Source organism: Bufo gargarizans, chromosome 3 (genome assembly GCF_014858855.1).
Source record: "Bufo gargarizans isolate SCDJY-AF-19 chromosome 3, ASM1485885v1, whole genome shotgun sequence".
Taxonomy (NCBI): domain Eukaryota; kingdom Metazoa; phylum Chordata; class Amphibia; order Anura; family Bufonidae; genus Bufo; species Bufo gargarizans.
The window spans coordinates 153,673,971-153,686,541 of NC_058082.1; the positions used below are offsets into that span (position 1 = coordinate 153,673,971).

The following is a 12,571-nucleotide window of genomic DNA, read 5'->3' on the forward strand; positions in this document are numbered from 1 at the left end:
TTTTGCTAGGGTGTGCCACGTATAACAATAGAAAGCAACCCAGTTTAAAGTTTAATTTGTAAGCATGAGTGACTTTTTTTGGAAGTCCAGCAACACATATATCACCTGTTTTCATTCAACAGTAAGACCAGGGCATTCCGGTTTGACTGGTAGCTAATCATTGATGGAGAAATGCCTCTAAACCAGCTAAAATAGACCACTCAATGTTTGTTGCCACACACTCAGAACAATGACTTAAGGGAGCAACGGATGACATACAAATCATATCTGTCATAATATTTCTACTACCAATGACAAGCCAATTTCTAAAGCATAATCCTAGAATTTCTTGCATTTAAAAATCATATATGTTCATAATAACAATGAGCAAGGCAGAAGATCCCCACTAATCCTAGAAATACCTAGCTACAAGATGTCCCTTGTCCTGCTGGCCATTCACCCTTGTCCTGCTGAGTGAATGGAGAGGTGGCTGCACACATGCATGGCTCTCGCTATGCTAGTTACAGCTCAGTTCTTTTTGGCTTTTTCCATGACTCCCATAAAATTAGAAACCCTAAATGTCTAAGATAGAAATAGCCATTTAGGGTGGCCAAATAACATCGGTGGGGGATCTTCCAATGTTACCTACAATCGGTTTGGATTTGATTCGTTTGGACATGTTAGTTGATGAAAGGGTAATCAGGAGACATAATCACTGGGTAAAAGTGGGAGAAAAGAGTTGGAATGCAAATCTGTTGGATGGCATTATAAACTTTTTAAAGAGGGAGCATTCATTTATTATGTAAAGTGCTAAACCGTATGAATTATTCTTGTAAATTACAATTACAGCTACAAAACAGTAAAGGGTTGTCAGGGATTTTCAAAGCTCAGGTTAGAGTAGGCAATGTGAGAGAATAAACACTAGTTCAATCCCCCTCCACTCCAGTGCCACCGCTTCAATTCTGTATATTATTCACATGACCATGGCAGTCAGACTACTGGCCTCAGCAGTCCCATGCCATACCTGCAGGTATCACTGCAGCAGTCATGTGAATGATCAGCTGCAGGACTGGCATAGGCTACCTGAATGGCAGCACTGGAGCAGTGGGGGATTGCAGCAGTATTAGTTAATTTTCCATTTTATCACATTGCCTATTCATGGTCGGCTCTCCATTCTCTTCATTCACTGTTATGGGACTTCTGAAAATAGCAATGTATGCGTGCTTGGCTATTTTAAGAAGTCCCATAGCAGTGAAAAGAGCGATTCTGCACCTCTCCATAGCAGTACAAGACTGGGTCCAATTCTTGAGATCGGGGTCAGTGGTGAGGATCTGCACCTATCGGACATTTATGGTATATCATGTGGATATAATATTTGTCCTAATCAAATATTGTTAATAATATAGACACTATAGCCAGGGATTAATTCAGTATCTGAATGAATACATATGTTTTAAACCCTAAGGCGTGTCATATACAGTGGTGTGCATGATTCATACTAACGGTAAAAGAGTACTTTAAGTTCTCTCAGTACAGTGTTCTGTTGGTACCTCTTAACATTTATTGCTATGTAGAACACAAGCTATAAGTAGACAAATATTTGATTCTGGGGTCACAATAAAAATATATATATCAACGTACAAAGGAATGATCTCCTACATTAATGACAGTGGATGAGAAAATGGTTCTATGTTATACATGCTAATCCTAGACAGCTATAAGTATAAAACTGATTCCTGTCACACAGTACCATATGCTAACTGTAAAATGTGCCTTTATTAATAAAATCGGTCATATCTGTGCTTTCACATCAAAATACTTCAAATCCAGCAATGTCATGGGATAGGGCCACCAGCAGCACACTTTTACACGAAAATTCAACTCTAAGCACACTCTGATCTCATTTCCAGCTACTCAAGATATGCAAGTTAATGCTTTTTGATTTTTTTCAGTTGTTAGCAAATTGTATATATTAGCTGTCCTCCGAGAGACAATCCACCCACACACTATATATCAATTTGCAGTTCCAGTCTTCATTTATACTGGGAGTTGTCCTGTGTGGGCTAAAATCCATAGCCAGGCATTTTGGTCAAAAGGCTTCTATCACAAACATATGTGGTCGCTTTCCAAATCTGGAATTGTTTTACTGCACAGGGATATTAGAATTTCTACATAAAATACACAATATTCACATTTGTAAATGTCTCCTACGGCACATAACATATCATGTTAATTAGTTGACTTTGTAGGTAAAAAAAATAAAATAAAAAATTAACAACAGTACTGCAGCTTAAAAATGTTTTTCCCACCATTAGAAGGGCTAGCATATCGCTAGGATATGCCATCACTTTCTGATCATTGAGGTTTGCCTGTCTGGACGTCAATGATCCGGATAAAGGGGCTCCTTTCTACAGCAATGTCCGTAGACCACCACTATACAGGAAACTGGAAAATTCCTGCACATCCGGTAGGAATGCCAGAGTGCAAGAGAAATGTCTATGGGACTTCAATTAATTTGTTCTTGAGATTGATGGTGGTGCCAGAGGTCAGACCCCCACCAATTAGAATGTTCTAGCATTTCCTTGCAACTTGTCATACAATCCTAGGATGGGTATCCCCATTAATATGTAGGCTTCTATACTACTAAAATGGCAAATACATGTCAGTACTTTATTTCTGCATGGAGATGTTACAGACTATACTATCCCTGATAACATTCCTGATCCTATGATCAGGATTTGGATACTGATGTGGCTCATGATTTGCATTTACATAATATTCTCAATGTCAACACTGACAAGAGGAAGCACAAGACCAGGAGCACTTTAATAAGGGAAGGGGTTTCTGGAACAAAAATAATGTAACGATAAAAGGGAACTCTGTTCGGGAAAACACTTGATTGTTCCCTTTTAATATAAACACAGTCATGATTTGTACATAATTAACCATCTCACAATCTACCTTGTAGACTGCATATTCTGGATATACCACAGGCTTTCGTATACAGTGTACTGGGTATGCTTTAGGAGTCACTATTATTAAAGTGGATGTCTTGCAATTAAGAAACAGTACAAAATGTGTTTCACAAACATTTAGCAATATTCAACAATATCCCATAAAACATTTCCTATAGTTTCTAAAATCATCTCTTGTGCTTTATTTTTTTTAAATATTAGGTAAATACATACGAGATTTCATACTAAAGTTTTCATACAAAGTCTTGTATTCTTCGTGCCCCAATAGAGAGAAACTGATATTGAGCGTATTAATTCTTCCTTTCTACTGATGCAGAAGAAAAGAGCTGAATTTATCATTTAACACAAGAGGGAACATTTATTAAATATTTTTTTGTATTTTATATAATTTTCCACCTGCACAGATAGGTTATTGATAGAATCTGGCATATAAGTACCAGAAAATCAATCACTGATATTCAGAACATAGGGTATTACAATAGCTTTAACACCCAAAGGTATTGAATAACTGTCCCAATAACTACGGTAAATATAGCTGAACCTTTGCTTGAGCAAAATACAACTGCTATGTATTTTTGGTGCAAAATATTCTCATAAGGGTATGGATCACACATTCAGGTTTCTTCATGCAGTTTTGGAAGCCAAAATCAGGAGTGGATCAGGATCGGGAGTTATAAGGAGAGAAAGTATAATGGACAGATACGACTTCTCTTTTCTAAAGTCATTCCTTGTTTTGGCTTCCAAAACTGCACCAGGAAACCTGACTTTGCGGTTGTAATCCAATAAATAAATAGATGCACCCACAGAGTACGCTACCTCTCACCTGATATGACAGGTTTATACCACATGTACCTGCAACATTTTTGAACAAGCTCACAAATAAAGAGGATCGTTCAGGTGGCTTGTACTGCCACCAAGTTTTCTTAATAGTCCCCATGGTTTCAAATGATAAGCTCAGCTCTGCTACACCTGTAGATATTTGCCTTCGTTAGAATTCATATCTGATTAGTAATACACTGTGTGCAAATATTTTCGTAAAATCTTTTTTTTTTTTTCTTTTTTCTTTTAGCTATTCTGAGTTACAGATAATATCAAGAGGCAGGAAAACATAAAACACAAAACTTCATCTCAGGAACATCACTGAACACAAGTTAAAAAAAATAAAATAAAATAAATCACACAAAAACTTTAAAACACATGTATCCCATCAGTTATAAAACAAGTTGTATATACCGACATATACCGTACATGCTTAAAACTTTTCATCAATTATTTTATCTAGGATCTTAACCCTTTCCCTTCCTGTGTTTAACGGGACAGGCTAGCTGTATGTTACAATACAAAACCTGTAAGTAAAGCTTGACAGGGTCATCAGTACTTGCATGGGCTATTATGTGGTTGTCAGTAATATAGATCAAACAACTGATGCCAACATAACCATATTGCTTGACACTAAAACAATACTAGAATTAGCAAGGAGTGTGCTTAATAGTGGATAAGGCTACAATCTTCAATTTAGGGGTAAACAGAGAATTTATGATATGGCATTTCCGATACTAAATAGTCTATAGCTATATAACACTAAAAACAGACCTTAATGCATATGATCATGCATTTATTTGCAATTAATACTGGCATTGATCACCATTTTATGAATCAGTTTACTCAGATCCTATATTGCTTTCTTTCTTACAGACGCAGCGCAAACTGCTGAATAATAGAGATGCACTGTGAAGCAAATAACACATTGCTCCCTAGGTAAAAGCTGGTGAATATTCCCTTATCTTACACAAAAATTCTGATATGCAGAACGACAAAATATATTTGATCTCAAGGCTAGATTCTGACTGACTTCCATGGGATAATGTTGCATCTATACATTTTATTCACATTTGAAATTGTCAAATCTTTACCATAAGCAGCCTTTTAATCTTGTGTTAGGGTTTTAATATCTAATATACTATATTTAGACAAAGGCCTCCTGTGATGTGGTAAAAAATGCAGTTTAAGTACTTGATCTATAGTAAATCCTTATAAGACAGTCATTATTGCTAATTAGCAGCAAGAAGTGCAACTGTTCCAGTTTGTGCTATCTGATTTCCCCCATATTCCTATTCTGGATGGGGCCAAACTCTGCCATAATACCTCAAATTGTGTTTTTTTTTTAAAACAGAATAATACTGAGAGCCTGTGCATGGTTTTGGATATTTATGTATAAATGTGAAGGAAATATAAGAAGGCTTTAGGCAAGGCCAAGTCAATTCACAAACACAAACAGTACTTTACTTAAGATACCGGCCTATATACTTTCACAGACAACAACGAAAGAGAATAAAAAAAATAATTCAGAATACTCAAAGAAGGAGTAGGATATTGTTATGTCCGCTTTGCTTGATAGAGGGATATCTCATTACCATTGCAGTTATTGCAAAATCCCATGTTCTGATGAAGGAACTTGCTGTCAGTCCATTCTATACATGTACCTGTAGTCAATAGTCCACTATTTCATGGTTACTTTACAAAAAAAAATTCCCAAAAGAGAAAAAAACAAAGTATCAATCAATTGAATGTTTTTCATGATCTGCAAAACAGTCTATGATACATCATTTTTGAAAATTAGGAGAGAATCTTTCAAAAACATCAGTCCATATATAAGGGAAATGTACAATAGATGCTGTGTAAAATGATGCAGGTCATGGCCCATAAAAAGAGCCTGAGTCCTCAGTGTGAAATTGTCTGCGTCTGAGGTATGGACATGTACTGGAGATTCCATGCTTGGACTTGATATTTCAGAAACTTGGGAAGCATGGCACTTCCTGTTATATTCCTTCACTTTGGATCACTTGTGAGCATCCTTGCTTTCATAACACTGTAGGTGGATTCAGCCCAGCTGAATAGATTCATAAGAAAAGAACCCGCTTTTCCGCACGTTTGAAAGATGACCTAGACCAGCATGTGCCTCCGTCGATGCAACGCTAAGTGATCCGAACGAGAGAAACTGCGATCACAGTCTGCACATTTAAATGGCTTCACTCCTGTATGTTTGCGGTAATGCCTTGTTAGTTCATCTGAGCGTGCAAACTTCCAGGTGCATCCTTCCCATGTACACATGTAAGGTTTCTCACCTTTTCAAAAACATAAAAAAAGAACGTTACTTGCATTCACCTTATTCTTTATATCAAGTATATAACATGTCAACACTTTCATTGAAGAGGACCTTGTACACTGTCTGCTGGTTTAGCAATTCTGGATATTTTTTTCCTATAATACTATGATGTGCTCTGTTATTCCCCCTAAAACTTATATAGTGGGGAATACAATTATTTACTCTTTAATTAGACCATTTTAACATGTCCAAAAATTATCAAAGCTTTGCAGAGAGTATAACATTTTGCACTAATCCATCCTGTAACTCTGTCTGTCTGTTCACATAGCCCGTTTGTTTTTTGTTAAAGATTAAATCTAGCAACTCTTTCCAATATAAATCTTCTTGTTTCTAAGCTTTAACAGGACCAGAATCACAGCTTTATCTTCGCTACATCAGCAACAACAGCCTTAAAAAACTGGGTCGGGAGTGACATCAGCTGAAAGTGAAAGAAGATTTCTAAAGGCTTCTTAGATTGCCAGCTTTTAAACAAAACCAGGCGCATATCTCTGTCTTCTACAGAGCCTGAGATATGAAGGCTTAAAGCAGCTCCCCCTTCCGCTGGCTGTGATCTCAGGAGGGGGTAGTAAGAGAGCTCACAGCCTGCAAGGAGAAAAAAATACAATGGTCCTGATTTATCACACCCGCACCCCAGAATGTAAAAAAAAAAAAATCATAAAAATAGGACTTTTGAGACTTTTTGCACTCGATTGTGCTAAAATGTGCTACTTTTTGCATTTTTACACCACTTATTCCAGATCTGTCTCCGTACAGTATTAAAATGTATGAACTCCGATGAGCTGAAGTCAGTTATTCGCAAATTCGTACAAGACTTCATTGAATAACTTAGGCAGTTGATTTTTTAAATCGAAAACCACATTAAAACTTGGAAATGAACTCGGCTTCGGTTCCAACGGTTACCTCGAAACCAAAGCACAGTTTGGTTCAAAGTTTTAAAGTGGTTTTAAAAATCAACTGCCTAAGTTATTCAACTAAATCTCGGGTAACTTTGTGAATAACTAACCTTGGCTCATCGGAGCCCATACTTTTTAAATACTTTACAGAGACTGATATCTGTACAGTATTAATCTGAAGTTTCGAACAAAGCAACTTTGGATGTAGCATCCAAAGCTCGCTTTGGTCATCAGTTATTAGGCCCTCACACAGTTATGTCGTCAGAAAATACATTATTGCTTGCCATACATAAACAATAGGATAACACCTTCAACAATATTCAGCACTGTTACTTCATGTACCATCATTCATTTTTTTTCTTTTGCGTTTATTGCATGAGAGTCTTTAAAGGCTATGGATGTCTTTGCACAGATTTTTTATTTATTTGCTTCCTTAATGCAAACATTAAGCAGCTTCCTAAATAGTCTTCCTAACTTTTTGCATCTGCAAAGTGTGTGCAAATCCTTCACCTAGCTGCTGCTGGTGCTGCTGAACTCGACCTAAATCTGTCAGAGCTCTGCTCCTGTTTCTGATGACTCTCCCTTTCTGCTCTTCCCTCCCTTTCAGCATTAGTAATAGCAGCTGTGGGTTGTACAGGGCAGATGTTTGTATAAAGGGAGAGAAGATGATCTAAAAAGAGCAGCTCAGACAAGCTGTAAGTAGATAGAGAGGAAAGCACATACAGAACAGCATCTTGGACACACAGATCCAGTATATACCGTATAATGGGAGTGAGACACCCACATGAGAAAAGTCTGAAAGGTTGCAAACAGACTATCTGAAAATGAAGGAACTAATGGCCATTTCAAACTGAAACACAGTGCAACTCGCAACTAAAAATCTATTTTTTCCATGTGAAAGGTGTCTATAAAAGTACTTGAATTTATTAGGCATGAGATCCCGTCTGTCAGATGCTTTTATAGCAACCAATAAAAGAGGAAAGGGTTATTCAAAACTTTGCAAAAAGCCACCGTCTTGTTCTACAATAAAGATTTGGTTTCGGTTGCATTAAACACATTAGCTTTGTTTAACATATGTGCGGTTACTGTGTAATAAAAGGAAAGCAAACACGGACTGTTTTTTTAAACCTGTCCCAGCATGGAAGTATACAACTCAACTTTAAAAATCATTCTAAAACGCCTAACAAGCAACTCAAACATTACAGTCAACTTTACCCTGGCACAAGTTTGTATACGGACTCATTAAAAAACAGGAAAAAATGCTGAGCGTCTCATGCCTGTTAACAGAAAAATATAATATTTCTAACAAAGTAGCTCTATAGAAGTCACACATCTTAGATGACTGACACGTTTTAATGATGTTCTAGGTAGTAAAAGCTAGTCACACACAAAGATTTGGCTCTTGGGCAGGGAGTCACATAACTATAGAGCATAAAAACAATGTTAATTAAACTTTGGGCCTATGCCGAAGAAACATGCAGTCCTGAAGTGTACAGAAATACCTGCAGGTCAAAATAGACTATCATATAATTAGTGAACTTTGGCAATTAATGAGGAAGAATAGAAATTACAGTTCTCGAACATGTAATGAAATGTTTTAGCTGCTTTATATGGGCTCAAAATGGAGAGCAGTAACTCCAGGTTTCTAGGAGACACTGGACCTTTATCCTTTATAAATGGAGAAATAACAAAAGTGAAGATTGCAAATGTGAAGGTAAATTAAGGTAAAGGGGGGGGGGGGGGGGCGTGGCTGGGCTGGCAATGTAAGAGAGCCATGGGCGAACTGGTCAGGACTGCAGAGAAGCTTCCTGGTGGGCTAATGGCCACAGGGCTGCCCAAGCCGTCCTTTTGGCCTCCAGCCAGGTAATAAAACTTTGATGCTCTCAGCATTAATTAATGTAGGTAGTATTTTGTTCTGCACTGTGATATTTGATTCTGCTGGGGCAGAACATTGTTCTGCACTACAGTATTGTTTGCCCTGCCTTTTGTCAATTTGGACCCGACTACAAGATGGGGCCACTTCAAGGTTTTTTTCCAGGTCCACTTTAAGTTCTCAGTCCACCTCTGAAGAGAGTAGAGTAGGAGCTCCTGCACAATTTTGCCATACCCTATGCCCAGGCACTAATTATCACTGAAATACAAAGGCATCTCTCTACCTAATATGATCATCTGCCAGTGTGACCGGGAGCAGAGTGCCGACCATAACCATGACTAGAAAGAACAAACTTTGTGCCTGGGACTCATTTCTATCGATTACAATTGTATCAAATTCTTTCCAGAGAGCCATCAGGCCCCTACCTCCTAGAGTTGTCCCAGAGTAGTTGACAGATGACCCACGTCATGGGCCACACCTGTGACAAGTACCGAGGGACAAAGAACATAGTCAGGCACAGGCAGCAAAGGGTCAATACAGTAATCAGACACAAGTCAAGCAGCGAAAAATCAGAGACAGAACAGCACACCTTTTTAGGGAACTAGCAAGATAGATAACTTATTTCTCAGGCACATCTTCCTAGGAAAATGTGCCTTAAGTACCCCCAGGTGCCCAGCCAATGACAGGTGAGTTGAGGTGTGAGTTATGTAGCCAACACAGATGGCTGGATGGAGACGGGCACAAAGCACCGCCATGGGAAGCATAAAGACCAGACTGTTTATCCCAGTGGATTAGTGTTATAATGGTGCTTTGCCTAAGGTGATTGTGTTGAGTAGAGGCACATGGCAGCGTTGCGGCAGTCTCCCCTGCTTTTCGCAATTGCCACTGAACTGCTTGCAGCCTGCATTAGAGCACATGCTCAGAGCTCATTAAGGGCCATCGGCATGGGGACCTGAAAAGGGAGACTTGGTGCAAGTTATTACTGTCAATAGTGGGTCACACCAATCTTATTAAAATATATGGATGCCCCAGTTTTGCACATCCTACATAACTCACCTGTGTGGATATGTTGCAGGGGAGTTGCTAGAATTGAATTAGAACTCTGTAAGTGAAGCATGGATTAGGTGGTCTGGGAGTCCCAGATCCTGATATTTATTATGTAGTAGTCCACCTACAGCACATCTCAGGGGTTTAAAAATAACAAGATAGTGACTCAAGTAAGGCTATGATCTGTAAACGCTCAGCCACTGAGGCGCAAATTCCAAACAAAGTACCTACATTATATATGATCCAAAAGATATGGTGGTGGGCACAAAACATCTTGAATATAGTAAAAACTAGAAAGTCTGGAGGGCTTTAGATGATGGAAATGTAAGTGTAGATGTCACATATTATTGTACATGGAGAAATCAAGCAATATACATGCATTTAACAAACTGAAAATGCAATAAGTGATAAATTATTAGTGACTTGCAATGAGATATTAAACATTCTTGGAAGTGCGGACAGTTTGGCTGGTCTCAATTCTAAGTTATACAAGCATCTTCTCTTTAAGCTACTAGAGGGGTCACCATGGAAAAAAAAGAGAGCATAAGTCCAAGATGAACAGTGGCAGGATATAATAGATAAGCTACCCCAAATGTCTCTTTAGTGATGGCCAGGGGCTTCATACAATATATAAGACAACACTACTTTTTCTTTACATTGGACAAATATCAGATTTGTTAAGGCAATTATTGAGAGCAAATAAATATCAACAATTGCCTGATCATGAGGGCAGTTGAGAACTGCTGTATGCTACTGCGATCTCTCAACCCCTGTTTACACAGCATGAACTGCTACCCAGAAACAAAGATTTTGGCTGCCACATCAACAATACTTTCATCCGATGAACGAGTGTTTGCTCAGGGCAATTATTGAGAACAAGCATTTGTAGGAATGTTCCTGCCTGATAATTGCTCCAATTGTCAGCCTGTGTACATGATTATATCCAAAATTGTAACAATTTTGGGAAGGGGTGGTGAACCTGGAGAACTCTATAGAATGTCTCGCTACTAATCATACACCATACGTATATATCCTTGAATACATGGAGAATTTGTCTGCCTCAAAGCCTGGAAAGGTAGCAGTAGCAAGGATATTATATATGGCCAGAAAAAGAATTGCACAGCACTGGCTATAGGGATCCCCGCTTACAAGACAGAGACAACTAGAGACAGAATTCTTCCCATACAAAATGATGTGGGAGGAATGCCGGTAACACCTCACCCAAAGATATATACATATTCCTGGAACCATGCAAAAAATTATTTTAATGTATGTGATTGCTTGGAATAGACAGTATATTTACAGGAAAAGGACTGTGCTGTCTGGAGCATGAGTAAAGAATTTGTGCTTGTACATAGATGACTAACTGTTGTACCATGTTCACTGGGGAAGGAGGGAGACAGGAATGGGGGGTATGTTGTGTATGTATCTAAAAGCTACATTTTAATAAATACAAATATTTGATATAAAAAAATTAAGGTAAGGTGAAGAGGGTAAGGGTATAGGGTGTACTTTTGTAAATGTGAAGATTATAGTACTTTTGTGGGCCTATTCCATATATGTGCCCTTTAACACTGAAAATATTTGTGTCCATGCTGCATTAACAATAAAATCCAGAGGGCTTTATATGTTTGGCACACCACTTTCTCCAATTGTAAAGCATTAAGGATATATTGACGATGTATCAATTCCAAGTTATACAAGCATCTTGTCTTTAAGCCACAGGAAAGATCACCATGGGTCTTAAAAGAGAAAATCGGAGGGGGACATAAGTCTAATAGATGAGCAGTGGAATGATACATTAAGCACCATAAACTCTGAGGTGTTTACAGGTCTTGGTGTCACCAATGGTGAATTACAATCAGGGTGGATTGGGTGGGCGACCAAAACACTTTATGCAAATTGCTTTGGGGAATGATCTCTAGACCATATGGGCTCCTGGGAGGTTTAGGTCGCATGAATAGGTCATATGACTCAATTTTTCTCATTACACCCACAAACTTAAATGTATTTTATTGGGATTTTATATGATAGACAAACACAAAGTAGCAAGTATGTGTGAAGTGAAACGAAAATGATACATGGTTTTCAAAATGTTTAATAAATAAAAATCTGGAAAGTGTGGCTTTCATTTGTTTGCCCTATATTTAGCTCCATCCATCTTCCTATCAACTCTGACCAGCTTCCTTGTCACTGCTGAAGAAAAATGCTGCCACCACCATGGCATAAAATTGTGAAGAACATATATCACTTTCTTTTCACTTCATGCATACTTTGTGTTGTTTAAGTTTGTGGGTGTAACGTGAAAATAATGTAGAAAAATTCAAGGGGTATGAACACTTTTTCAAGGCACTTTTTCAAAATTAGCAATGTGTTTTCAGAGGCTGTGGGCCTTATATTCAAAGTATTCTGTGTGGTCTGTTGTGCGCCTTAGGATTATGGTTTGGTTTAGTGTAAGGGTAATTTTGTTGGTGGACCCGAGTTCTGAGGATTATGATTATTTTATGGTGGGGTTGCTTAGGGGGCCCATAAACTCTAAGCACAAGTGAACTTAAGATGATCACACAACCTCAGTCTTCAAGCTACAGATGGCAGCAAAGAGGCAGAGGAGGAGCTGATGGGTAAGTGTCAGGGGTAT

At 38.2% G+C, this 12,571-nt stretch overlaps 1 protein-coding gene across 9 annotated transcripts in view; it reads right to left on the reverse strand.

The window, feature by feature from the left end:
* Window positions 1-2,857: 2,857 nt before the first annotated feature.
* Window positions 2,858-12,571, reverse strand: part of KLF12 (Kruppel like factor 12) — a 253,007-nt gene continuing 243,293 nt past the window's right edge. For all 9 annotated transcript variants that reach the window (XM_044284575.1, XM_044284574.1, XM_044284572.1 and 6 more), the window contains one exon: window positions 2,858-6,079. In XM_044284575.1, the coding sequence (XP_044140510.1) occupies window positions 5,898-6,079 (182 nt within the window). In that variant the 3' untranslated portion in view covers window positions 2,858-5,897. The remainder of the gene's footprint in view (window positions 6,080-12,571) is intronic.